We start from the raw sequence: 27,616 nt of genomic DNA, 5'->3' as shown, positions 1-27,616 counted from the left end.
ATTCCTCTGCAGGATAACTGCTACTTTTAGGTCAGCAGTTTCTGCCAGCCACTGAAAAACATGGTGGAGAGATCCAGGCTGGCCAGGTTATGTTGAACAGAGGTCATGGGAGCCAGTTCACGCCCTCGAAGGAGCTTTGTATTTATTTGCTTTATTTACACCCTGCCTTTCTCCCCAGTGGGAACGCAAAGTGGCATGCATACATCGTTCTCTCCTCAACCTTGTGAGGTAGATTACACTGAGAGCATGTGACTGGACGAAGGTCGCCAAACAAGTTTCCACAGCACAGTCAGAAATCAAACCAGGGTCCCCCAGATCCTAGTCGAACACCCTAACCACTACACCACAGTGGCAGTAGGCAGGAGGCCTATGAGTAATAATCCACCTCTGCAGCTAATTCACATCTGTCACGGTAGTGGAGAGGATGTTCTTCCTCCCTTTGGATGCGGGGACTGGTGAGGTGGGCGGTCCTCCCAGAACAAGTGGGCGGGTGTCTCTTTCATCCCGCCAATCTTTTCTCCCCTCCTCGGCACCACTGTCTCCTCGCTTCGCCAATCAGAAGTAAGCGCCGGCGCCGCCATCTTTGAGGCTGGGAAGCTATTTCCGGAAATAAGATGGCGGGCGGCGAGAGCCGAGAGGGAGGGGGCGTGTCCGGCGGTAGTGGTGACGTAAGCCTCGCGTCATGTCCGTTGTCAGGTGGCGGAGTCGGAGAGCCGGAGTTGGCTGGGGCACGGCGAGGCGGACGGTGGCCGGCGGGGCCGGGCCCGGAGGCGGCGGCGATGGGTGAGGAGGGACGGAGGACCGGGGGGCGCGCCAGCTCCTGGAAGGGGCGGGGCGCGCGAGTGGGCGGGGCGGCCTATGAGGAGACCCCTGAGGGGGGTGAGGGGATAAGTGTCCGGTTTCCCCCCTAGTGGGCCGGTCTCTTTCTCACTCGTTCTGTGGGAACGCTGCGGGGAGGGCCTGCTTTCCTGCTTCGAAGAATCCTCGACCAGCCGGTGCGGGGCTTTGCACGGAGGTGGCCCGGTTCACACGAGACGCCTCGCGTGCAGAGCCCCCTCTCCACGGTCGGCATTCCTTTCTCTTCCCCTCCCCCCGGCTTTGTTTCCGAGGAGACCATGGGACGCGGCCTCCCCGCCGGGCCTGTCATGCTCCTCCGCGCTCTCGGCTGCCCGGCTTTTGCTGCGCTTGTCCGGGGTCACGGGGGCTGGAGGACGCCGGTCTGCGGCGAGGGGAGGGGGCGTGGAGCAGAGGAGGATGCTGGGCGCGGGGGTCGAGCTGCTCGGCTTTCTTCGGTGGACCCGGCGACCGAGATGGAGGCAGCCCGAGCTTGGCCCCTCTCCGCTGTGATGGCAGTGGGGCATGGGCAAGCGTCCCCCAAGCCTACCGAAACCTCCCTGCACTGTTGGTGGAAACAGTAGTAGTTGTGGCAATAATAACAACCACAGTGCACGTATATACCACTCTTCTAGACTTCTCACGTGTGTGTGATTTACACTGCCCTCACTCAGAGCTGCAAACAAAATCGGTGTCATTATCCCTACTATACAGATGAGTAGTGGCTGACCCAAAGCCACCTGCTGAGCTCCAGGCAGTAGTGGGATTCGAACTAGCAGATTCGCAACTCTGCTTCTTCACCGTCATGCTGGACCTCCTCTATGAATCTGCGTAACTCCCTTGAAGCCATTGCCACCTATGACCATCACTGTCACCCTCCATGGGGGTCCTGACCCCCTTGCTGGTCAACTTCATTGGGTGCCCTCAACTTTGAGTGTTAAGGGAGAGGGAGAAAAAGCTCTTTCTCCACTGTGGGCATAATTTTCATAAACCTCTCCCCTTAACAGTCTTTTCCCCTTAGGCTGATAAATCCCAGGCATGCTGTGTACGGCCAGGAACTTCACAAGTGCAGCAGTACGTTACAGAAGTTACCTTGCCTGTTCTTAGAGCAGTTCTGTGGTATAATCAAGTACAGTTGTTGCTGATGTGGGAACAGGCTGTAGGGCAGCTTCTTGCTTACCAGAGGTGGGATATCAGGGAGGGGGACATTCCTGATTTGTAGCCCTGTCTCTCAGCCACTGTGCTGTGTTAGATTTTTGCAGCTGGAAGTAGCAGTGATAAAAGATTGTGGAGCACTTTGCATATTGTCCATTTCTGCATCTTTGTACTGTGCCTCTAGTGACCTCTCTGGACAGAGTTTATGGGTTTGCTGTTATGAAGAATGTTGAGGTAGGAAATGCAACTTACCCCCTCCTCTGACATGGGTACATGGGGCTGTCATAATCTCCCTCCTCAATTTTTGCCTAAATAACTCTTCACTTTCTGGGTAGAAGTGAGTGGTAGCCTTTTTTTATGAGAGAGATGCAAAAGTAGTATTTAAATGGGGTTGGGAAAACACTGGGAGTAAATTGTGTGTGCACCTTTTTACCAGTACCAAGGAACCTGACATGTTTTTCAGCATAGTGCAGGTCTTTGTATCTAGAGCGCCAAATTATTTTCTAGTCTCAAAGGATCATTTGCATGCTTTCTTAATTTTTCCTCTCCTCCTTTTTGAGCACCCTCCATTCCTGATTTTATAGTATGATTTCAGCCACCAAACAGTTTCACCTTGGCACCACAATGCTGTGATAAGTCAGGCCCAGGGAATCCACAGCAATGTTCTTATCTTGTGTCTACACTCTCCTTGGGGAAATCTGAAGCCTTCTTATTTCTTCATTTCTTTGCTTGTCATGTTAAGTTGTGGTTTTGAGGTAGGCCATAACCCCAGATATTAAGGGTAGATGCCATGACTGATGATGGGGAGAGTCTGTTTTCTCCTGTGTCCATCCTGATAGCCCTCTCCTTGGGCAGTGGCATGTTGCACCCTTTTCTCAGAATCACAGAGCTGGAAGGGGCCATACAGACCTTCTAGCCCAATGCAGGATGAGCCTAAAGCATCTCTGACAAATATTCATCCAGTCTCTTGAAAACTGCCAGTGAATGGGAGCTCACCACCTCCCTCAGCAGCTGATTCCACCTTTGAATTACTCTCACCATGAAAAAGTTTTTCCTAATATCCAGCCAGTACCTTTCTGCATGTAAATTAAGCCCGTTGCTTCGGGTCCTTCAGGTCCTTTTGCCAGATGGTGCCAAGCCTAGCTTTAGGGGGAAATGGGCTAGAGATAATGGGTTGGATCTAGGCTTCAGACAGCTTTTTCGTTTATTTTCCACCATTCCCCTTACTACTACAGCCCTCATCCCACATGGCCCTTATATGTGCAGGCCCCATGATCTCAAGGATAATCTTTTGGTGGAGGGGTGGTCAAAGCTAATATTTTCCCTTTTCACGAGCAGAAATTCTGGTTAGAGCCGTCTGCTGTTCTGGGACAGTGTATTTGAGTCTTGATTTCTCACGTGTGTGGGATTTTCACTGACGTCTGTGACACTGCTCCATTGAAATGTTGACAGGAAGCTCAGTGTGAGATGGATTTATGGGCATAATAAATGCACCTGGCTTGCAGATTTTCTGCTTGAGGTCTTTAATTACCGGAGAGTCATGCAGGTAGTCACAGAGCTGCTGATTGTGCCACCAAAGAGCAAAAATCCTTGCTTTCAGAGGTGATGAGCTTGGCTTTCTACACCATCTTGTGCATGAGTGAGAAAATAAAGGTGGCTCTTAATTAGCATGTCCGCTGTTTTTCTATCTGTGCCAATTCTGGGGTGGGGGGGCAACCCAGAACCACCCTTTCTTTCAGTTGAGTTTGGAAATCACAGCTGGTATCAGTGTGCTTTTCTACAGTTGATTCATGTCTCTCCTGGAAAATTACTTCACTTTAGGCAGTAGCTGGTTTTTGAATTCCAATGTGTTTAAACAAATGAAGCTGCCCAATTCTGGTTCATCTAGCCTTGTTCTGTCTTCTAAGGCTGGCAGCAACTGTCTAAGGTGTCTTATGCCTTTCTCAACTTTTCTGAGTCCCTTTAAGTGGAGATGATACCAGGGACTAAATTTAATACATACTGTATGGGCAGCAGGTGCTGCACCACAGTAGACTAAGCGTGTTCTGAAGAGTGAGTGGCACAGAAATGCAGAAGTGTGTTGAGCAAGCAGATTTGGTTGTCCTGGCTGGTGCCCGAACACCTTAGCAAGTGGTCCTAAGAAGGCTCTGAGAGTGACGAGAGCTCTCTTGAATCAGGCACCTGACCAGGGCAGATGATGTCATCAGGCTGTGGGTACATGCTGTGGGATTAGCAGCTGCATAACTGAGTGGCTAGAACAGCACACATGTATTGTGTTTGTGAGCAGCATTTTTTCCCAGGCATCTAAAGTGGCAATGCATGGGGCTTCCAGGTATATTAGACTTGCTTAACTTCAGGAGCAGTGACTTCAGACCATGTTCTGGGCCCACACAACTTGAGCATACCTAGCAGTCACGTGACACTGACAGGTAGCTCTCCAGGAACTTTGAGAGATGATAGATTCAGACTGAGATCTCTGAGGGTGCTCTAGAACAACCACCTACATCTCTTTGGGGTTTGTCCTTTTTTTAAAACTTGGATGTTCAGTTTTTTCACAACTGGAGTTGATGGGCAGTAGATTCAGGACAGACACAAGGAAATACTTCTTTACACAATGAGTGATTAAGAGGTGGAATTCACTGCTAGAGGATGTAGTGATGGCCAGAGGCATAGAGGGCTTTAAAAGGAGATTAGACAGATTAGTGGAGGATAGGTTTATCAGTGGCTACTTAGCCTTGGTGACTAAAGGGAACCTCTACGTTCAGAGGCAGTGAACCTCTGAATAACAGTGACAGGAAGCATCTTCAGCATATGGCTTCAGCCTCTGCGCCCTGTTGTTGGCCCTCTAGAGTAACTGTTTGGCCAGGATGCTGGACTAAATGGACCACTGGTCTGATCCAGCAGGGCTCTTCTTTTGTTCTTATGAGGGTGGGTTTCAAGGGCGGAGCACACAGGTGTCATCTTGGTATTCGTTCCTCCTGTATGAGTTCAAGCCTGGAACATCACAAAAAGAGTGGACAGCCTGTTCCTGGAAGTTACACGCTGTGAGGGAAGAAGCTGCTCTTCTGGTGTGTCTGGTAATCAGAAACGGAATTCTTGTTTCCAATCTAGTCATGGGGCCTTGGTGTCAGAGAGCTGCTAAGAACAAAGCTTTTGGGTTTTTTGCAAGGTTTGGATACACTGATTGAGATACACTGTTTGGTATCATTGTAAAACAGGCTTTCTGTTCTGCAGTACTGTAGCCCTCCTCTGCTCTCCCCTCTCCCATTTTCTTGCCCACATTTGGTAAGAGAGGTAAACCTCTTGGCTCACTCCAAGCCGAACTTGCCAAGCCCACATAGCTTGCATACCTCTTGTCGGCTAAGGGCTCTAAAATAAGCCTGTCCAACAAATGGCCTGCTAAGTTAGTGAAATCCTAGGTGTGGGGAGAGCTTTAGCCTTTAAACAACATCTAGGATGTATTTAAATATATTTTAGGAATAACTGCATTTAACTAACACAGCTGCAAGCAAAAACCCGGGCTTCTTTTTATATATATATTTTAAAAATTACAAAATTGATTTCCTTGAATTCTCTCTTCTTCTCTGGTGAATCATCATAGAAGGCTCACCTGCTGATATTGAGGCGTTCTAATCAGAATACAGGCTGGATTGACTAGGCAGGGCTAATAAGGTAGTGGTACATCATTCTATTCGCACCCAGAATTTGGTTGTCTTGATTTTTCTGTATCCCTCTTTTTGGTCCCTACGTCAATAATTGCATAGCAGCACAATCAACTTTCTAGTACACTGGTGTGCAAAGCATAAGCTTTCTTACGGCAGAGAATGAAGATATCAGAGGAGCACATGGCTTTTATTTCCAGCCCTTTGTCCGCAGTATTTTGAAGGCACTTAAAAGTTCCCATCACATCAGCACCACCAACTTAATCTGGTTCAGCGGTCTCGATTTCTCTGTCTGTCTTCCCCCTTTGGGAAGTGTAGTTCTCTGCATTGGATTGGGGAATCTCAACAATCTCAGCCTGTTCACCAAATTACCATTTCCAAAATTCTTTGAGAGGAAGCCGTGTCAAACAGAAGTACAGTTGCATCTATTGTACTTGGGTGCTTGATGCAGGTGTGCTGCGGCTGAGAGGCAGAGAAGTTATTCTTATGCCTTGGAATATATTTTAGGGGTCTGAGGTGGTTTCTCCCATGGAAACTGTAAATGCAGCATGTACAGGAGACAGAGAATGAGAGGAGGTGAGTGAGCTCGTGTGTGTATGTGTGGTGATGCTGATGACTCACTTAGAAAAAGAAGGGTGTTCTCCCTCAGAGATGACTGACCCAGGCATATTCTCCAGTTTACCCAGCTGGTGACTCTTAGCAGTAGATTTCATCACCACAATAAAATGTCCAAGGTCCTGTCTGGTGATAGTTATCACTCCAAAAATCTGTAAATCGCTCCAGCCTGCCTCACTTGTATACCTTTTTCATGGACTTTGCAGAGCAGAGTGCAATCATCTTGGGTTATATTTTGAATCCAAAGCAAAGGAGTCTTTACAGACCTCCCTTTCCATCTTGAACTCCCTTTTATGGCTGTGCAGAAAAGCTCTAAAAATGGTAATAATGGTCCAGATACCTAGGAAGTAGTTACTTACTGTGCCAATATGATTCGGAGGGTACAAATCTTCTTTTCCCCTCCTGCATTCTTCCGCAACCTGTGTCTAACACTGGCTCTCGGCTTGCCTCTGAGCCTTGTGCTAACCTCCCAAGAGCCCTCTCAGGCTTGTTTAACAAATAAGCCTCCCCCCCCCCCCCCGCCCATCGTTGCTGTTCAGACATAGGAAGCAATTCTTCTTATGCTGCAAACATAGAGTTCTGTCATCCTGGTGTTTTTCTGGGTAGGTGGGTCTGCCACTTTAACACTATGTTTAAACTTTGCTCTGTACTTACAAGGAAAATTGGCCACAGTCAGCTTTTCTGTTGGTTAGTAATGATCAGTGGCCCCTAATCTATCCAGCTTTTAGTAGCAGAGGAGGTGTTGGTCCTCTGATCCATCATGCATACTTTGCAAATGGAAGACTTATTCCCTGTATTTTATGAAAACTGGGGTGGGAGGCTGGCCTCTGCTTTGAATCCTTGAAGATTTACTGCCAACCAGTATGAGTGATCTTTGCTCAGGTCACTGGTTGGGAAGGTGTTTGAATCCTCCTGTTGAGGCTGAAAAGGAGTTGTTGAATGATCTCTGGCTGTGCTCAGATGTTCTGTTCCATTTTGTTGCTGTCTTCATGCTTACAATAATCGGTGTGTCATCCCTGTGCCAGATTGTGTCACTGCCTTTGAGCAACTTCTGCTGTGCTTTGGTTTCGTCACTGGACTTGGAATGGGAAAGGTGGCCCAGCAGGTTTTTCTCCCAAGGACTTGTTGGTATTTCTGAGTTCCACAGGTCAAGGTCAGTTTTTCTCTCCCCATTTCTGAGTGCAGTTTTGTAGGAATATTTAAGGGTTGGGGTGAGGTTAAGCCAAAACCTCTGGTTCAAATTTCCCAGTTACAACCACGTTTTAAAGGCTGTTTTGTTTCCCCTAGAGAGCTTTGCCTGCTAATGCATCCGTTTGTGGTGTTTGGCTAAAATCATGAATGTCTCAGTTCTGGGTTTTTTAAAAAAAATATTTGTCAACATTTTGTTGCATGCAACTTGCAGGAAGAGTTGTATTTTTATAGAGGTGCCACTTTTTTGCAGACTGTATAGGGGTGAGGAGGGGTGACTGGTGTGTGGGCTGTTCTTCAGTAACAAAGCGCTTTGCTTCTACAAGCTGAATATTTGGACAGTGAGGCACATTTGGGTCTATTTGCTTTCCTTGCACAACTTATTCTGCACCCAAGAAACTACAGAATGTTGCAGCCCTAACTTTAGACCAGTCATATGGGTTTCCAGAAAAAACTGAATTCAAAAATTTCCCAGTATCTTTAGTACAGCAATATCTGCATGCTTTTGCTTTGTGTATTAATTTTGACTTAAATCTAATAAACAAAAATATGTAAAGCAACCCGTGTTAATGTTATGTCCCAATAGCAACAAATACTTAACTGAAATATCTGATTAGGGAAAAATAGTGTAGTTTACGTAGTTCAATAATACTTGTAAAAAAGTAAACAGTATAAGAGAAGTACTATAAATAAAAAAAAATTCAATGGCAATGAAAACCACCATCAGACTCATTTTAGCACACCCAAGACTGTGCATCATGTGCCATAGGTGTGGTTGCTCACTCATCTGTTTCAAGCAGAACTTAACTCCCTTCCATGGAGGTGACTGGGGCATCTTGGTTTCCCTGACACACTCTATAGCGTCATTTGCATCACTTGTTAGTTCCAGACCAGATTGATGGTATTCCTTTCACTTTGTGAGAGGAGATGAATCGATAACAGTTTTCTTTTTGAATTGACCTGCATCAGATGAAATCATATTTTTAAAAATTTTGCTTGCTATATGTATTTGTGACTTTATTTCCCCCTTTAACAAATTAATAAAACCTGTAAGTTCTTTCTCATATCAAATCATAGGGATAATCACGTGTTCACTATAACACTAAATTTGCCAAGCTTGTCTGATGTTGTACTGGGCAATGGCGTCCATTCATAGTTAAATTTAGGAAAATTAATCTCTAAGAATAGAATTTTTTCTAGCCTCACATCCCTGCTTCAGACTTCTAACCTTTTATTTCTTTAAAATATTTAGATCCCACTTTTCTCCCAATCAGTGGGTTTAAAACTTTTATCATTAAGTCCAATGGAAATCTGAGTTCCCAAAGAAGGAAGATACATTTTAAAAAGAGAGCCAGCCATCACTTATAATAACTAGCCTCCATTCATGAGCCACCAAAAGAACTTTGAGCAAAGTCTGCTTTGCAGAGCCTCCAAAATCTTTGCAAGTTGGGGCCTTCCTCATATTCTTGAGAAGCCGATTCAAAAGGATGAAGACTCAGAAAGCCTGAGTCCAAGCAGAAACTGTTCTCGCTGACCTGAATGGAAAACTACTGTGATGATTGGTCTGGTCTGATGCTTGGACTAGACAATTGGGGTAGAGGTGGCCCCACAGATTGTGAGGGTCATTAAGGTCTTTAAAATGCCAGCACATGATTGAATTAAACATGGACGCATACTGGCAGCCAAAGTAATGTACTTAAAGTTGGGGTGAAGAGTTGAAAACACTTAAGACCCACTTCCAACAGTGTAGCTGTTGTGTTCTGCATCAACTGTAGCTTTCATGTTGTCTTCAAGGGCAGTTCCATACAGACTGTATTGCAGTAGTCCAGTCTTGAAGTTACCATAGCATGGCTTAGGCTGGCTGAAAAAAAAGCAGGTTTTGCCCCTCATTTTTCTGCTTTTCCAACAGAAGGGCTGGTTCCGACAGAACTCCCAAGTTCTTATCTGACCCTGTTAGCAATAAAGCCACACCGTCCAAGATGGGCAGCATAATTCCCTCCAGAATCTCAGTCTTCCTAACAAGCATCAGCTTTGTCTGATTGGGGTTCAGCTACAGTATGTGCTTCCTCAGCTCCTTGATCACAGCATCCAGGCACAGTCCTGAAATGAAGACAGCTGCCTCTGCAGGCTTATTCAATGTGATCCATAGCTGGGAGTTGTCTCAGTGTTGCAGAGCAGCCCACACCAGAGCTTTGGATGATCTCAGTCAGTGGTCTTACACAGATGTTAGAGTGACAGTAGTGCACTCTGCGCAGTTCTGCACAAGAGCTTCCGCTCTGTAGTGCTTGCATGATCAGTCCTCTGCTGCATGCTTGGCTCCTCTCCGCTTCCAGTCCTACCACAGGTCCCTGAAGCTTCCTATAGTGCTAAAGGCTTGCAATATTAGGTTTAAGAAAGAAAAATCAGCCAGCTCAGGGTGGGGAATTCTGTGCACGCAATGCATATTCACACATAGCTTGCTTGTCTTTTTTGTTGCCAACATTGTCCTGTGCCTGGTATATCTAAACCCTGCAATGACATATGTGCAGTCTTCAATTGGATGTGTTTGCTGGTGACCTTGGAGCCCTATTTTGAGTAGCAGGTAGACTTAATATTTCTTGTTGAATGCAGAATGACATCAAAGAAGCAAATGGAAATGAGTTTGTATGGATCTTTTCATTTTCATTTCAGTGCCCTTCCTTTTAACCATAATAAGGCAAAATGCTCCCAGCTTGCGGATGTAGAGGTTGGTTATCTTCCCCAGTTGTTCTACTGAACGCAGTTAGGCAATGCCAAAAATGCTTCAACTTCAGGAGAAGCAAAAGTCCAAGACACAAATTCTCAAGGAAGAAGACAGACCACAGGGGCTTAACATTTAACAGGGAGCTAAAGAGACAGTATTGTATAGTGGCTAGTGTCAGACTACTAGACATTAGAGTGAGATAGGATGATGGGCAACATGCTTTGCAGAGTTGCTAAGTTAAAATGTTGTGAGGGGCTTGCTGTGTAAACATGTAGTAGAGGGGGAGGAAGTCTATCTCAACATCGTAGAACTCTGTTCCACAGGCCACTTGAGGGCCTTCAGCTGTTTCTCTCCCCTAACCATGACTGCCTGGTCATGCCTGCCCTGAAGATGATAGTATTAAAGCTGAGACAGGTCTCCTCATTTGGACAAAGCTCTATTGAGGCCTCTTATTTATTTATTTTTGTGCATGAACTTTTTAAAAAATTATTATACCATTACATAAATTACAGTTGTAAAAAACAATATTCCATTTGAATGTCAGCGGCCATGCATTCATTTTTAACTAACAGGCCACGCTATTTGTGGCTTCTTATTCTTGGTCAGTACTCTAGTCCGGAAGCCCCAGTAGCCTGTGGCAGGACTCCTCTCTGAGAGCGAAAGCAAAATGCCTCTGGGAGATTCCCTTGGCCCCCAGCCACTTGGGTATCTCTGCTCCTTTCTGCTGCAGTAGCAGCAACAGCTGACGTTTCAAGTTTGATGACAAATTATGCCCGCCAGGAGTCTCCAAGGAGGAGTGATTCATCAGTTCTGCATGTGGCAGTGGCGTGGGAACTTCTCTTGTTTCGTTATCATTCTTCCTGATGCTTCAGTTTTGGACAGGCAGTTTGTGTGTGCCAGAGGCCTGAATTGATGCGCAATTTGCTATTATAAAAGTTCCCTTCTCTTTAAAAAGTGCATTTCCAATGGCTGCTGCAATATGGCTAATATACCTCGAGGGCGCATGTGGGTGCCCAATGCGTTCTCAAGTACAGCTGGTCTAGCTCAGCTTGCTGAACGTCTGCTGCAGGTCAGTGACCAGAGCCGGGATTTTGATTCTGAATTTGGAAACCTCTAGCTGGGAGCATGGAAATTCTTAAAAGCAAACCTCAAATTCGGTTTCTGTCCATATAATACACTTCCTTTTGTTTACTACAGAATTCGTTTTCTCCCTTCAACTTTTATTTGTTCTTCCTCTAAGATGGTAAACTTTAAAGGTACATGTGCTTTGGTAGCATAGGGTGCAGCAATCTGTGTTTCTGAAGTATTGGGTATATGTGTAATTTTTCTTATTGAAAACAAATACTTATACTTTTAAATTTCATAAATATGCCAAATAGTACTATTTTATATGCAAACTAAAAAGTATAAATGATGCATTTTATGCTAAATCAGCAAAAGAAGCTTAGGTTTGTAGCAAAGTAACTATTGCATATCTCTGTTTTCACCAAATTTCCATTGTTTCCTGGTGGTGGAAAGGTTTTTCTCCCTGTGGCTTCAAAATTTCCAGAAATTTGGTTGCCATTAAAGCAGATTGTAGAGCCCTGGCCGAGTTTCTTGTCTGGAGAGAGGAGAGCCCTGGCCCAGACTGGAGAGACAACATTCTTCAGTGGTTGATACGCTAGGAATTATTATCCTGGAGCAAAAGGCTGGCCCTTGTGATAAAGTTACACTATTGGTATTTGAATGGTCTCTCCAAGCTTCCTCACTGAGCCAGAGGCTCTCTCTTCTCCGATCCTGCTGCTTCCTTATGGCAGCAAGGCTATTTCAGGGGCCCCGTAACTAAGTCCTCATCCTGAACCTCCTTTTGACCCGACTGCTGTAGCTGTTTTTTCCCGTCTCTGCTCCTTCTCAAATGGCCTCAGCAAGTCTCTGGGATTGTTCCAGCACCACTGATTTGCCAGGGCCCGTTGGACTCTTCCTGTAACTGGGAACAATTCACACCTTTATGTGCTGCTCTGTTCCTGGCCGACCGCTCTGTCTGCATGAGCAACACAAACGTGATTGTGAGCACCCACATTCTGGCTCACATCGCCACAGCTCCAGCTGCCATGTCCCTACCAGACTGTGGGAGTTCTGCAGCTGAACGCCTTCTGCTGGTATGCAGAGACTCTTTGTGTGTGTGAATAGGGGGTGGGGGGGCAGGAGGGAATATCAGAACTTGTTCTTGTATGTATGACTTGGCTCTTGAGCCCTTTTGACTTGGAGGGACAATTTTGCTAGTCGTGGTACTAGTGCATAAATATACCAGTTCCAGGAGAGTTATTCTGGGGTGGATTACACCCTGTGACCATGGGTGCTTGGCGAGTGTGGTGCTCCATGAACAAGGAGTACAGAGACATAGTTGAGGCCCCATTGTTCATCTTCTCAAGGCAGATGGAGAGAGCAGGTGGCTTGCGTCTGTCTCTTCCTCAGGCAGCGTCAGCATACTGCCTGGCTTCCCCAAATCAACCCCTGCTGACATTCTCCCCCCCCCCCCCCACTTTCCCTGAGTCTCTTGTCTTGGAGGGAGGCAAGGGACAGAATGCCCCCACTACGGCCTTAAAGGCAAGAGGTGTAGAACAAAACAACTGAAGCTCACCTCTTAATTTAAAATGGGGATGCAAACGTTTTGGATGCCAGGACGGCTTAGAAACAAATGAATTCATCACACAAGACAACTTAGTCTAGATCTTGTTGAATATCTCAAATTTCTGTACTATGAGTAGTTCTGTGGCACAAACTTCTGCCTGAGCACACCGGGATGCCCCCACCTGAAAAGATGGGAGGTCTGTGCCCCTCCCCAAAGCCATTAGTGACTGGCAGGAAGTACCAAGCATCATTTAAGTAGGCAAGACAGGTATACACGCTGTCGGATGGTGGGCTGTCATTGGCTAGGAGCGCTTCCATGGGGCATGTCTGCTCTTTCTGTTCCCAGAACTCAGGATGAAGCGGCGAGCGTCTGACAGAGGAGGTGGGGAAACATCCGCCAAGGCTCTCTGCACTGGGATTTCCAGCCACAATGCCAAGCGGGCCGGGCCTTTCATTCTTGGTGAGCTAAAGGGAGTCTGTGATCCGTGGCACAGGCACAGCCAGGAATTGCCTGGTCCGTTTGCTTTTTGAGGAAAAAATTATACCCCTCCTACTCTTAGCCTTCGAGGCAGCTTTTGTAATATTTACGGAAAGCATCTGTGACAGAAACAAAAATACAACTAATTTCAACTTAATGAATACTAGCCAGCAGTTAAAGCGGTTTAACAGCACAAAAGTCCCCGTGGTGGGGATGGTAGGATGTAACCTATAACCCCCTCTGAGTGCTTTTTTTTTCAAAAGCATAATTCTGTAGCTTGTACATGTTATGCAAGTGAATCATATTTGCCTGATTTTATATTGCATAACTAATTCTAGTTCTGCTCTGCAGGGTAACGATATGGGTTAGAAACTCGCCATTTTAAAAATACAGGCAGAGTTGCCATTCTGGAAGTTAAACTCTATGCCCAGTTTCACCTTCTGCGCTTCCTGTGGAATTGCAGTAAATTTCCAGTTCTGGCTATAATGCTGCCTTCCTTGATGGATGATTGAAGCCCTTGCTTCCCCCACTGCCACTGCATCGCTGTGTTTGGGCTCACTGTGGCTGCAGCTCATCCCCAGTCTCAGCCACCAGTTCCTGTGTCACTTGTGCCATCTTAAGGGAGTGTGGTGGTTGGGTGTCTGCACAGGAAGGGCAGATGTCAAGAAAGAAGCAGGTTCACACTGTGTGCTGTTCTCCTGCTGTGGTACAGGAGGAGGTGTCTATCACTTCAGTTTCTTTGGACTGTAACAGATTCCAGCACAGGGAAGAACACAGGGAGATAACTCTGTAGATGCCTGGTAGTTGAGCAAGCTCCCTGTGGCATACAGGCACGTCATCCGTGCTGGGCAGGCAAAGGGGAACTACGGGAGATGAGACTAAGTGACTGAACTGGCATATGTGGACATTCTGTCATCAACCAAGCAGTTCTGTCTTTTGTGTTGCTAGGGCCCCGCTTGGGCAACTCCCCAGTGCCTAGCATCGTCCAGTGTTTGGCAAGAAAAGATGGAACTGATGACTTCTACCAGCTCAAGGTAAGCAGAATGTGATGCTGTGGACATTCTACTCCGGAGAAGAGAAAATACAAATATGTACAACAGTTGGCAGCAAAAAAATCCCCACCCTATCCTGGTCTGCTGGATACATATCTGTTAAGCACAATTGCGCACCATTACCTTCAAAGGCCTGCTGCAACAGGGTGGCTTTCAGTAGCTTAAAAATACCACCAAGGCAGTGTGGCTGGCCTCTTTGAAAAAGTGGCAGGAACTTTGAGCATATAAGCTAGGTACTCTGCCATGGAGCTGTTGGGCCCCTGCCCCATCTGGGCCCCAAATCTTAATGTAGGGGTGAGAGAGTTGAGAGAAGAGGTAAATTGTCCCCTGCCCCCTAATTCTCTGCTTGCTGGGCACCAACAAAGAGCAAACTGGCTTTCACAGACTCCAGATACCTCCTGGGCACTGGAATGTTCTGTGTCCTGCTGTAATTTTCCAGGACACATGATTTGCAGTTTGGGTTTGGTAGGCTTCCTTGTGAAGGATTGCAGCTTTGTTTTTTCTTGCCCCCCTTTCTGGAAGATCCTCACTTTGGAGGACAGGAATGACAAAGGCACAGAAACCCAGGAGGAACGTCAGGGCAAGATGCTGCTCCATACTGAGTACTCCCTTCTCTCCCTTCTGCACAACCAGGATGGGGTGGTCCACCACCATGGCCTTTTCCAGGTAAGGGGAGCCCTCTTGGGCAGACTGGGGAACTCAGCAGGAGCTGCTGGCCCAAGATCTGTGTGTACATATGTCAGGGTTCCTCAGTGTGGGCCTGTGGGCACCATGGGTACCCACTGAGTGTTTTTAGGAAGTGGATGGAACCAGGTGGGACCTCAGCCCAGCAGAGCACCTGATTGGCCATTGGAGATCTGATCACCTGTGCAGCTGGTTTTATTCTCTCACTTCTCTTTTCCAGTGTATTTTTTAAAAATTATACTTCTCCCCTGCATTTCCTCTGGATGTGTTGAGGGGGCTACAACTCCTGCAGCAGCCCATTTTGTGCCCCCAGGACTTAAAAAATGTGTCCACGGGGACCCCTGGCACTACTTAGGGCCAGATGGCAGCAGGTTTTAAAACTTTTAGTGCTGATGCACCAGTCATCTTTCACATCTTCCTTAACAATTACAATAATTCCCATTTCTTTAACTGCTGCTTACCATGTTGCCAGCACCCTCTGTCCCACAAAGGTTTATTTTTAATTCTACTATAGCAATCATGTGCTGCTCTGTACCCACACAGCTTCAGTCTTCCAAGACCTGGCCCATACAAAATTCAAGTAGCTCTTCTGTCCAGTGTTCAGCCTTCACACCTCGGGAACACAGTACATACATACGTATGTGTCATCATGTTGCAACTGACTTACGGCAACCCCAGCAAGGGGCTTTCCAGACAAGTGAGAAGCAACAGTGGTTTACCAGTGCTTTTTTCCTGCAAAGTCTTCCTTGGTGGTTCCCCATCCAAGGGCCAACCATGCTTAACTTCTGAGATCTGATGAGCTATACCATGCCGTCTTCCATCACTGGAATACAGCACATGCTGTAATAAAGTTCTCTCTCTTCTGCAGCCACAGTCATGGAACATGCTATGATTTGTTAGGCATGGTGGCCCAGACTGGGGTGCCAGCACTTGGCAGCTGCACAAGCCCCAGGTGAAGTGATCAGCCAGGGGTCAGTCAGAAGGGTTGTTCCACCTCCCTAAATCCTCCTCCTCCTCCTTGGGGCTTTGCAGGACCGAGCCTGCGAGCTTGTTGAAGACTTGGAATCCAACCGGATGGTTCGCAAAATGAAGAAGCGCATCTGCCTGGTGCTGGACTGCCTCTGCGCTCACGACTTCAGCGACAAGACAGCTGACCTCATCAACCTCCAGCACTACGTCATCAAGGAGAAGCGCCTCAGCGAGCGGGAGACAGTGGTCATCTTCTATGACGTCGTGCGGGTGGTGGAAGCTTTACACAAGGTGCTGTCACCATGCAGGGTCTGAAGAACCCTCTGCATGGCAAGGAGGCGGCATCTGGACAGGGAGGGCACCAGAGTGCCAGGTTCAGTGGGGTCTCGGATAGCCACAGGAGTGGACACTGAGCTCCAAAGGATGCTGCCTGGCTTAGTATCGGGTGGTAGTCCAATAATTATGTCCCCCTCTGGTAGCTGAAAGGATCCTGAGTCATAAACTACAGTAGGAGTCCCCAACATGGTGCCCATGGGTGCCGTGTCACCCGCCTGGGTGCCATGTCACCCACTGACACCTTTTCTGCCACCTGCCAAGTGTTTTCAAAATGTGGGCAGGGTCAGGTGAGGCTTTTGTCCAGCAAGGCTTTTGACTGGCTATTGGAGATTTGATTGGCTGTGCAGATTTTAAAAACATGGCTTTGGCTGTAGCTGCTGCCACAATGCAAGAAGCTTCACTGTGTGATTGAAGGTAAGCTGTGGCGGCTATTCTGTGGCTGGCTCCACCTCCTGTGGTAGTCATTTTGTGGCTATGCCCACCAGGCTGTCAGACTTCCAAAGGTGTCTGCAGGCTCAGAATGGTTGGGGACCCTTGAACTGCAACTTCCAGTTGTGCCTAATGAGTAAGAAGGGAACAGGATGTCTTCATTCTTTCTGTTCCCTGTAGGAAGTAACCCAGGAAGAAAGATTGAATCATGAGCTGAACATTGCTTGTATGGCTTTTGACAAGAGGGTAATAGTAAATGTTCTGTTGCCTTTCTAGAAGAACATTGTGCACAGAGACTTGAAGCTGGGCAACATGGTGCTGAACAAAAGGTGAACTTGTTTTAGAATCCCATTTCTTTGTCCTGGGGCTTTTTTCTTACTTTGGGGGTGGGGGGGTCTGAAATGGTCTCTTCCTCCCCCCCTTCCTTCAAGCTCCTGCTTTGTCAGTTTTGTGGTAGAAAGTTTTCTCCTCTTGGTCTGTGTCAAAGTACAGTGCTCCTGCTTTGGGTTGGAAAAGGCCTGGCAGAGGATTTTCAGGAGGAAGCTAAGGAAAGCAGAGGAAGTTGATGTAGGAGCAGCTGTGGTATCAGTCACCCATATGCTGAGAAGTTTGACGCTGGTCTTTAACCCACTCTGGATGAGTCCACAGGCTTGTGAAACTGCTCAGACAAGTGTTTCTATAGATCGTTGTCTAGGTACAACTTTGTTTAAAAATTTCACAAGTGGTTTTCAGGCTGGTTGCCCTTCTGTCGATCATAAGGTGTGGCCTACAATTTCAGCAACTTTTTGCTTATGGTAGTTTCTAGCTCAATTTTAACCACAACTCTTAAAATTGTATATTTTTTTCTTTCGCTTGTATGCATCCCAGAGGTATCTTGCTGGCCACTGTGGGGCACGCAATGTAAGAGCAGCCATGCTGGATCATCTAGTTCAGTATCCTGTTTCACCCAGTAGCTAACAAGCTGCCCCTGAAAGAGCTACAGGCAGGGAATGAGCCCCCCAGCACTGGTATTTGGAGGGTTAGTGCCTCTGAGCAACATGCTGTACTGTTTGCACACTCCTTGGTTTGATCCTCGGGCTGCTCTTGCATTCTTAAAGAAATCTGAAATAGCCTTCTGGTCTCCTGACTTAGCATAAATTTGAGGTATTGTAGGCCATGACTCTGAATCACTAAGAATTTACAGGTTATTTTTTGCTTCGAAAGTGAATCCAAAGTTTGTGTATGTGTCAGCTGTCATGCTCACTTGGAGCAGGAATTCCTGCCAAAAGAGGTCAGGAAAGTTCCCCCTCCTGTGGCTTCTGCAAAAATTAGTTATTTGGGGGTGCTTTTTTAACCCAGGCAATAGAGCTGTACTGGAAGGAAATGGTTCAGAGAGATGTTTTGGTAAAGGGACAGGGACTATAGACTATACTATTGGTTACTATCTGTTGATGTAGATACGCTCCTACTGGGTAGTTCCTCATTTAATTTGTCATGTCAAAGTACTTCTATTTTGTTCAGCATTACTTCATCTCTGTATTTGGACTTACGCTGCTTTTCAGATTTTTGCAATGCATACCCTATTGCATTATTTATATTGAACAGCAATAACTTTTTAGTTACATTGCTGTCTTTTTCTGGTCGAACAGCCTATTGGTTCTAAGACCTAGATGGAGTGGGATGGGCATTGTTTATTGAATTCCCCAGCTGTTAATTGTATTGGCATACACTGTGTAACCCATAGTGAGAAATGCACACTATAAGTAACGTAAACAAATTTCCGCCAGCGCTAGCTGTTTGGAATGCTGGGATTTGTTTAAGAAAAAGCCCAAACCAACTTTTAAAAAGCCCAAAGTGTTCGGGTCTGCTGACTCTGCTCTTCTCTAAACTATCCCTAAACTCTCTTCTCTTGATTCACTGGTGTTAACTGAGGGCCCCTGCCCTCTCCCCTCAATTAACTCTCTCCTCGTTCTCCCCAGGACTCACCGAATCACCATCACAAACTTCTGCCTCGGCAAGCACCTGGTGAGCGAAGACGATCTTCTGAAGGACCAGCGCGGGAGCCCAGCCTACATTAGTCCTGATGTACTTAGTGGTAGGCTTACCTATCTTCTTTGGGGCTTGAGGATTACTCGCAGCCTTGGCTTTTTCCGCCAAGGGCCTCTCTTCTGTTTCTCTTGCAACCTCAGCAAACTGTGCTGCTCCATTTCCTTTCCATGGTTTCGGTTGAATCTTTTGACCCTGGTCACTTGTGGGCATTTTCCTCCTCCTGAGGCCACTTGAAAGTCTGAAGCTCCTTCCCATCCTCCCTTCATGGACCCTGGCAATCCCAGGTCCCCCCAGCCTTTCATAGTCTTCAGCAGTACATGTCTACAGTTTTGAATGGATGGGGTCCCTGTTAACCCAGTTTGCAGCACTGCCCAGATTGAGAGCAGTCGTAATTAATTTTCCACATTGTTAAATATGCCATGTTTAATTATGCTTTGTTTTGGCAGTGTTTCATCTTTGTATTCAGATTTGTGCTTGCTTTCAAATTTCTGCAACCGATACCCTATTGTATTGTTCATTGAATGTCCTAGCTATTGAACTATTCACTTGCACTGTGTAATCTGCCTTCAGTCTCAGTGAGAAAGGCAGACAAAAAATAAATAAATTCCACTTTGAGAGTCTTAAGAAGCATAGAGCCATGTTGGTCTGCAGTAGAAGAGCAAGATTTGAGTCCAGTAGCACCTTAAAGACCAACAAAATGTATCAGATATCTGATGAAGGGAGCTTGACTCTCAGAAGCTCATACCCTGGAAATCTTGTTGGTCTTTAAGGTGCTACTGGACTCAAATCTTGCTCTTACTGCTGGCCAGTCCAGGAGCCAGGGTAGGAAGGGGTTTCCTTTCTTTGTGCAGCTGAAAGGGGGAATGTCTTGGTGTTTACCTGCATGGCTGGGTGAGCTTCATTTTCTCTCCATTATATTTAAGTCTTTGTACTCTGCTTTTCTCTCCAAAGGACCCAAAACAGCTTACAACTTGGGGGTGGGGTGGGGTGGGGGGCAACCTTTTTAACAAACTAACAGTACATCTCGGGCTGGTCCTGGAGCTGTTGGCTGGCTTGTCCAGAAACACAGGTGTACAAGCCGTGGGCTAAAAGCTAAGGGCTTTGGCTCATGCCTCTGGCCGTGGCTCTGGCCACACCCAAGGTTTCTAAGGTGCCTGAAGCAGGAAGGGAAGAACAATCCTCAGCAAAGATGCTATACAACTTCCAATGATGTTCCTCCTGCTCTCTTCTCCCCCTGTGCCTCTTTCAGCAAAGATCATTCCTTGCTGTTTATTTTTAAGGGGAAATTTTCTCCCATCTCCACTACTAAGGGAGTGTGAAACGGGCTAGCTAGACCAGCCTAGAAGTTGCAGTTCCGCAAGCCCTGATTTAACTTGCCAGGTGGCTTCTGTTTCCGCAGGTCGGCCCTATCGGGGGAAGCCCAGTGACATGTGGGCCCTGGGGGTGGTCCTGTTCACCATGCTGTACGGGCAGTTCCCCTTCTACGACAGCATTCCTCAGGAGCTCTTCCGCAAGATTAAGGCTGCCGAATACACCATCCCAGAGTGAGTAAAAGCAAAGCCGGGTCCATTGTATGCCACAGCGGGGTGAGCACCGAGATGTGGGGCCTCATCCTGAACCCCGGTGTGAGAAACTCAGCACCTCTAGCTCCAGGGGTCTCAGGGGGGCCAGCCACAAGTTTCCCTGCCTCCCCTGACTGATATTTTTTGTCAGCAGAGATGGGCGGGTGTCAGAAAACACAGTCTGCTTGATCCGAAAGCTGCTGGTTTTGGACCCTCAGCAGCGCCTGACGGCCTCCGAGGTGCTCGACTCGCTCAGTTCCATCATCGCCTCGTGGTGAGTGGGGAGGAAAGAGGGGGAAGCCCACACAGGGAAGGGAAGGTGCCTAGCCGGGGGTGGGCACAGGAGCCATTTTCCCAGGCCATTTTTTCTTCCCAGTCCACCCCAGTTATGTCTATCTTAACCATGTAAGGAGGGGGCGAGGAAGGCCCCTTGTGCGGCAAAGAGAGCCAGTTCGTCGTGCTGGAAGCTTCAGCTCAGAGCACACCCGCACTGTCATGTCAGGGCTTTAGGAAGGAGCCTGTTTCGATCCGTGGTGTATAAAGGTGACTTTGAACATTGATCTCTTGATCTGTGGGGACCTCTGGTGAAAGCATCGTCGCTGTGTTCTAGTTTTCTCCTCGTGGGTTGTGTGCCAGTGCTGAGTCATGCTCAAGAGGCTCTTCTCAGCCAGGCCCCATCACTGAGATTTTAAAAATGTATTTACTTTCCCCCCCTAACTTCATTTATACGCCACCTTTCTCCCTAGCAGGGAGCCAAAGCAGCTTACATCATTCTCCTGTCCTCCATTTTAACCTCACAACAACCCTGCCCAGATACAGCCAGCTCCTGCATTAAGTAGCAAAGAGTCCAGTAGCACCTTTAAGACTAACCAACTTTATTGTAGCATAAACTTTCGAGACCCACAGCTCTTTTTGTAGGATGCATCTGACGAAGAGAGCTGTGGCTCTCAAAAGCTTATGCTACAATAAAGTTGGTTAGTCTTAAAGGTGCTACTGGACTTTTTGCTGTTTTGCTACTACAGACTAACATGGCTAACTCCTCCGGATCTATCTCCTGCATTAAGCAGACGAAGAGGCAGCAGACCAAAATTATTGAGTGGGAAGGGAAAGGCACTCTGTGCACACTCAGATTTCCTTCAAGGGTTGAGCCCCTGGATTGAAGAAAAAAAAACCCTTTTAGGATAAGACCTGGAGTGATTTTGATATAAATTACTTGTTTCAAATCTGTAGCGCCACAGATTCAACACAACTTTAAGTATTTAATTGCAGAGGAGTAACCATGTTAGTCTGCTGCAGCCGAATCCAAAGGGATTCTCCTGCCTCCTAAAAGGCAGATTTATGATAGCAGAAATTTCATGGCTAGGACCTACTTCATCAGATGCCCGAAACTGATCATCGTTCGGCAGATATAGCTACACACGTGGATGTTTGCAGGGAAGAGGGTTGAGACCAGTTTAGTTAAGCTATGGAAATATAAGAGGTACAGTTTCAACACTTCTACGCAGAATTATAAACATTAATTTAAAATATTTGTATGTCGGCTTTTCTCCTGACCAGATCAGGACCCAAGTCATGTAACAATGAAATAAAACTGTATAACATCATATATTTAAATGGTAAAACATAAAATACATTTAAATCACTAAAATATACATACTCCCTGTGTCACAGACTCAGACCCTCCCCCCCTCCCAAATGCTCTGTGGAGTATTTTATGTTTTACAGCCTTGCCAGAAAGCTGGGTGGGTAGAAGCCTACCTATTCTCGGAGGCAGCCCAGAAGTAGGGGGCAAGGCAGCTGCCGGAAACCTCCCAAATGGTTACAGAGAGTGCCCCAGACTCAGGGACCACAGCCAGTAGGCTCTGCTGGGGGGGAGAGTGAAGGAACCGCACAGGGACATGCAGGGAGGCAGCGGTCTGGTTTCTATCAGCAAGTATAATGCAGTTAACTCCCTTAACATCACAGAGGGTGAGAAGTACATGGTGTTAACCAGGAAACTGATAATTGTATCTATTGACCCATTCAGATTCAGCAGCTTGTTTGTGCTGTTTATGCTGTTGTGGGCTTTGTACGGCACCATTAGTCTTCAAAGGGTTTTTGTTTTTTTTTTGTAAAGAGCAGTTGTAACACCCATTGACCTAAAATGCTATAAGAGTAAATGCTATAAATGCTATAAGAGTAAATAAACAATATTTATTGATTCATATCAAAGAAATTTAGAGAATCTCTGGTTTCCTGGAACTTTGTTGTTTTCCCATGAGCCCATGCTATGTGCGGGAACAAAATGGAAGAGGAGGCAAATTGTACCTTGCATGGAGCGACACGAAGCCTTGCCCTGGCAAGCGTGTCCTTGCTCCTGCTGCTGGCGGGCTTGGTGAGAACTGCTGTTCCTCCCGGTTGTTGTGGCTGTGCAGAGGGGACCGGGGGGGGGGGCGTGCAGATGTGTTGGGAGGGACTCGATTGTTGAGGGCACATGAGAAGGAGCGTCAGGTGCTTCTGTTCCACAAGTCTTTCACTCTTGCAGGCAGTCCCTGTCCTTGCTGAGTGGACCCTTGCAGGTTGTACCAGATATCGATGACCAGGTGGCCAGTCCAGAAAACGCACACGAGGTAAGGCTCGGAGTTCACAGGTGCTGGAGGGGTGACTTTTCACAAGTGACTTGTGTTCCGTGCTCTTGAGTGAACCTTCAAGGATTTTGCTTGTTGACCACATATTTGGCACCTGCTAACTCTTACCTTTGACTGAACACGAAAGAACATGGCTGGCCCCCGTCCTTGGCCACTGAGCCTCCCCTTTGGCTTCTAGCCTTCACAGGGCACTGCTTTGAAGATGGGCTTCCAGAGCCCCATGAACAATAGGCTTGCTTTTTAGGCCATCTGCTTCATGGACAGAAACAGCCACTGCGGGTGGCTGGTCCTGCAGGCTTTTCCTATTGGCTGGTTGAGCACAACAGCTCTCCACAGACTGGAATTCACAGCTGGAAAAGATCTGCAAGGGAGGGGGGCAGGCTTTGAGAGAAGGAAATCAAACATCCTGTGTATGAAGCTCTGCAGGGTGGACACCAATTTAAATTGTAGTTGCAGGTGTAATTACAAAGAAGGTAGCCATGTTAGTCCATTGTAGCGCAATATAACAAAACTCAAGTGGCACCTTTAAAGATGAAAATTTATTTCAATATGAAGTTTCATGAATCACTTTTTCAGATATGCATAGAAATCAACCTGGGAATCTCCTTCTTATGGCGCAGTTACGAGGGGTGGGGGGGGGGCGATCAGGGGGAGAAGGCAAAGGGGTTAATTCCATCATGAGTCAAGTGTACTTCCTACACTTGACTCATGCCTAAATTCCCTCTGCCTTCTCCCCCTGCCATAAACTGCCTATGAGAAAGAATCTAATTTCTATACGTACCTGAAGAAGTGAACAGTGATTCACGAAAGCTCATATTGAAATAAGCATCATTAGTCTTTTAAGGTGCCTCTGCACTTTAGTATATTGCAGCTTTAATGCAGACTCTGCATCTATTTGTGATCTTAAAAGTGGCCTGCTTGTTTTCAGTGGGCAAAATTTGGCTTTGTCTGTCTCCTCCTTTCGCCAACTGTATGTGGCCCCTCCTTCTGCTCTGTCCACTTTCATCTAGTTCTCACCTATCTCCATCCACACTTCTGTCAGGTTTCTCCTCCTTAGCTCCCTGCCTCTCAAGCCTTGATGCCTTCCCCTTGATCAGTTAGAATGTTTGTGAATAGGCTGTGCTTTCTAGAGAGAAAAATTGCAGAGATTTTTAAGCCAGAGGAAGGGCGGTCGGGGGGACCAGTTTTATGCAGTGCTTTCCTGTCAAGCCTAAAATTTATTTTGCTACTGCAACAGCGTAAAATAAAGTAACGTGAAACTTGTCTTAACACAGTTCATGCATTTCAGAAGAGAAAAATATTTCAAAGGAGTTTTTCAATGTTTTCCAAAAGTCGGAGGCGGGGGGGAGGCCTTTCCCATCTTCTCATCTCTATAGCCAACCGGTACATGAGCGGTGTGGTGGGCCCCTGCTTGGGTGCAAGAGCTTATTGGGAAATGCAGGGCAGGAGTAACCTTTGGGTGCTCTTCTAGTTCTGCTTTCTGGAGTCTGACAGGGTCTGTCTTGCTCTCAGGCCAAGGTGACTGAAGAGTGCTCTCAGTATGAGTTTGAGAACTACATGAGGCAGCAGCTGATGCTGGCGGAGGAGAAGAACACGCTTCATGAGGCCAAGAACTTCCTCCAAAAGCGCCAGTTCGGAAACATCCCACCGGTGCGCCGCCTGGGCCATGATGCGCAGCCCATGAATCCCCTTGACGCGGCTATCCTGGCCCAGCGCTACCTGCGGAAGTAGTTCCTCAGCCGTCCGGGGCTTGTCCACCACTCACCTGACACGGCACAACAAGAGCCGGGTGCTGGAGATCGCCAATCATGTAGCAAGTCTTCCCGTGCTTTCTGAGCGCCGGCAGGGCAAGGCGGAGCTCATCTGGGAGGAGATGGCTGACTCTGCTTTTAACCGTGACTCTGAAATCTACCTCTGTCTTTTTTTAACCACACTGTTCTCTGGACTAGACTGAACGGAGCGTTTTTGGCAAAGGGTGCCGCAGCTTCTTTTCTGACGCAAATGTTGGACTGCAGAGAGCACATGGGGTTGCATCTCTGCTCCGTATGGTTTGAATAAGCTTAATCGTTTCCCCCCTCCCTCCCTCCCTCCCTCCCTCTGGGTTTCATGAAAGTAACTATTTCTTAGAAACCACCCCCTCTACAGTCCTCTTCCAAATTGTCCTGTTTTTAATTTAACGCCTGATTTGAAGATAACTGTTCTATAAATGGTTTCAGAGCCCTGTGTGACCACAGAGTTGGCCACTGGTCATCTTTACACCAGTCTTTTCAGGGCAAGAAGCATTGCATGTGACTTCTGACCCAGGTGAGAGAGCTTCACCCAGGGCTGTTAAATTCCACTTTTTCTGGAGCACCTCCCCCAACCACCTAAATCTTTTGTGCATCCTTTTGACTTTTGTGTTGGGATTTTTTTTTTTAATCAGTAGCTTACGGAAGGTGCAGTAACATTGCATTAATTCTGCTGCTGCCTGCCACAGTGGTATGGCTGAAGGGGTAAATCTATGATAATGTGAACATTTTTCTCCCTCTTCCTGCCCACCCTCCCAATATGATGTCTGGGATTCAGAAAGGCCAGCTGTTTCCCCTGCTTGTGGGTTGCTTTTTCTTGCCATTGTCGCCTTCTCTGTGTGCTTCCCTGTTGGCACTCTTGAGGGGGGGAAACTCCCCAGCCGCCTCGTGCCTGGCAGGTTACGCAGAGAACTGGCCCGTTCACTTCTAAGCCTCGTTCTAGGAACTGGATGCCTTTCTTGCCAAGTAAGCTGCTTGCAGGCAACTCTCCTTGGGCTGTGCTGCACCATCTCCCCTCCCCTCCCCCATACACCCCAGCTTAGGCCTGATTTAAAGGTGATGCAGACGCAGCAGAAGTGCTCCCCTGTGGAACTCTGCACTGGCATGGGGCCTCATTTGCACTGGGCTGCTACTATTGCAAAGTAGTGATGGCTGCAAGCAGCCCGGTTCAAATTGTAAGCTGCCTTGAACCACACAGAAAGGTGGGGGGGGGGGAGGATATGAATGTTTTAATAAATAAACGAGAGGCTACCCCAGTGCAGAGCATTTTTGCCTTGTCTGCATAGTCTTTAAACTGAGCCATTGTCTCCTCTGACCTTGTTGTTTTTATTTTTCTGGCACCCGGCCACAGTGCTGGATCCCGACAGGGACAGGGTAGCAAAAGCTGGTTCAGACTGAGCAAGGGAGCAAGACAAGTGAGAGATTTCTTGGGCCAGGAACTGGCCAGGGAGCTACGCTGCAACATTAATCATTTGCAGTGGGAGGGGGCCGAGCTGTGCATTGACTTCCTCCATCTGGCTTCTGTGGCTTCAGTATGCAGGAATGTTTTCCTTCTAATATAAACCACATAGAGATTCAAACGCTGAGGCTAGATACTTTAGAATAAAAAATCTGTAAGTTCTTACGGTGGCAGGCTGCCTCGGGGGCCAAGGTACATGCTGCTGCTTGGTCCGGTCTCTGGCTTTTTCACCATTGCCACAGTGCCCATTCAGAATCGCACCTTTTCTTGCTGGGCTAGCTCCCGGCTAGGCTGAATTGGGGAGGCCCCCGTGTCTTAACCTATGGGCACAAACTTTGGCTGTAAGTTGCATTACTTAGGAAGCACTAAGCAGCAGGTGGTTCCTTCATTATTAAAATTCAGTTGGTAATGGATCAGTGAACACTAGTATCTTGGCCCTGGTGGCGGGTGTAAGGAGAGGAGGAAGCAGCCTTGGCCAGTAATTAACAAAGCCCTGCTCTAGAACTTCTCCCAGCTGAATCTAGAGCCTTGAAATCTCGATGGCAGTCTGCCTCCATCACTCTTCCTTGTGGTAGCAGAATACCCCCTCCCAAAATACAGGAGAAGATGCACACACACACACACACACACACACACACCCATTTTCTCACTCCAAGAGTGAGCTGCATGTTAGTACATGTTGCCAACTGGATCATGTTTGATGCAGGGCTGATATTAAATCGACCCAGTCTGTACTAAGCCTGGGTTGAGAAGGAGCTTTGGAGGTATGTACACGAAGCCCATGTTGAGAAAAGGCTTGGGAGGTCAGTGACACACTTCTTCTGCTGCTAGTTCCATGAGACCTCACACCTTAGCCCAGGCAATGTTTCCTGAACAAGGGTGGGATCCAGGTTACTGTGGCTGGAGAAGGGTCCAGCTCTGGGTGCGGGCTGACTTGTCCCACCATTCAGTGGAATTGGCAAGACTCTGCCTGGCTCCCCAGACTGTTCCTGGGCCTTTGAAGGGGCTGCTTAGTCCCCCGCTTGAGAAATCTCAATCATTTACGTTCAGGTTCTTGCTCGCCACCCTGTAGGCACGACAGCCTACATTTCCTTGCCCTCTATTTAACTCTTTCCTTCCCTAATGTAGCTGGCTGTGTTTTGCTCTTCCCAATTCCTCAAAAGATAGCAATACTTCATGGACTGTGCAAAGCCGAGCGATCTGCCCATCTTTGACATTGTAATAAGCAAACTGGAAAAAAAGATGGAAAGGAATGGAGAGGGGGGATGCAATGGCAGGCAAACCGGTGTGAGCTATGGAGTTTTGTTTTAGTGGATTACAGGTTAGACAACAGACCGGAGACAAAGATCCTATTGTAAAAATTGCAAAGAGAATTTGTACAGAGACCTATTTTTGTATTACATCCAACTATTCCTGCAT

General features: G+C 47.2%; 1 protein-coding gene across 1 annotated transcript; it reads left to right on the top strand.

Moving 5' to 3' along the window:
* Nucleotides 1–705: 705 nt before the first annotated feature.
* Nucleotides 706–27,616, top strand: STK40 (serine/threonine kinase 40). Its single transcript, XM_054999756.1, has 11 exons — nt 706–783; nt 13,133–13,246; nt 14,213–14,298; nt 14,839–14,982; nt 16,033–16,260; nt 17,011–17,063; nt 18,693–18,808; nt 20,162–20,306; nt 20,479–20,598; nt 22,849–22,933; nt 24,464–27,616. Exons 1-11 carry the CDS (start codon nt 780–782, stop codon nt 24,680–24,682), a joined length of 1,314 nt encoding a protein of 437 aa, XP_054855731.1. The 5' UTR covers nt 706–779; the 3' UTR covers nt 24,683–27,616.

This window comes from Eublepharis macularius, chromosome 15, assembly GCF_028583425.1.
Source record: "Eublepharis macularius isolate TG4126 chromosome 15, MPM_Emac_v1.0, whole genome shotgun sequence".
In the NCBI taxonomy this organism is placed as follows: Eukaryota; Metazoa; Chordata; class Lepidosauria; order Squamata; family Eublepharidae; genus Eublepharis; species Eublepharis macularius.
The sequence above is the reverse complement of the archived record's forward strand: the minus strand, read 5'-3'. Positions and strand labels throughout refer to the sequence as shown.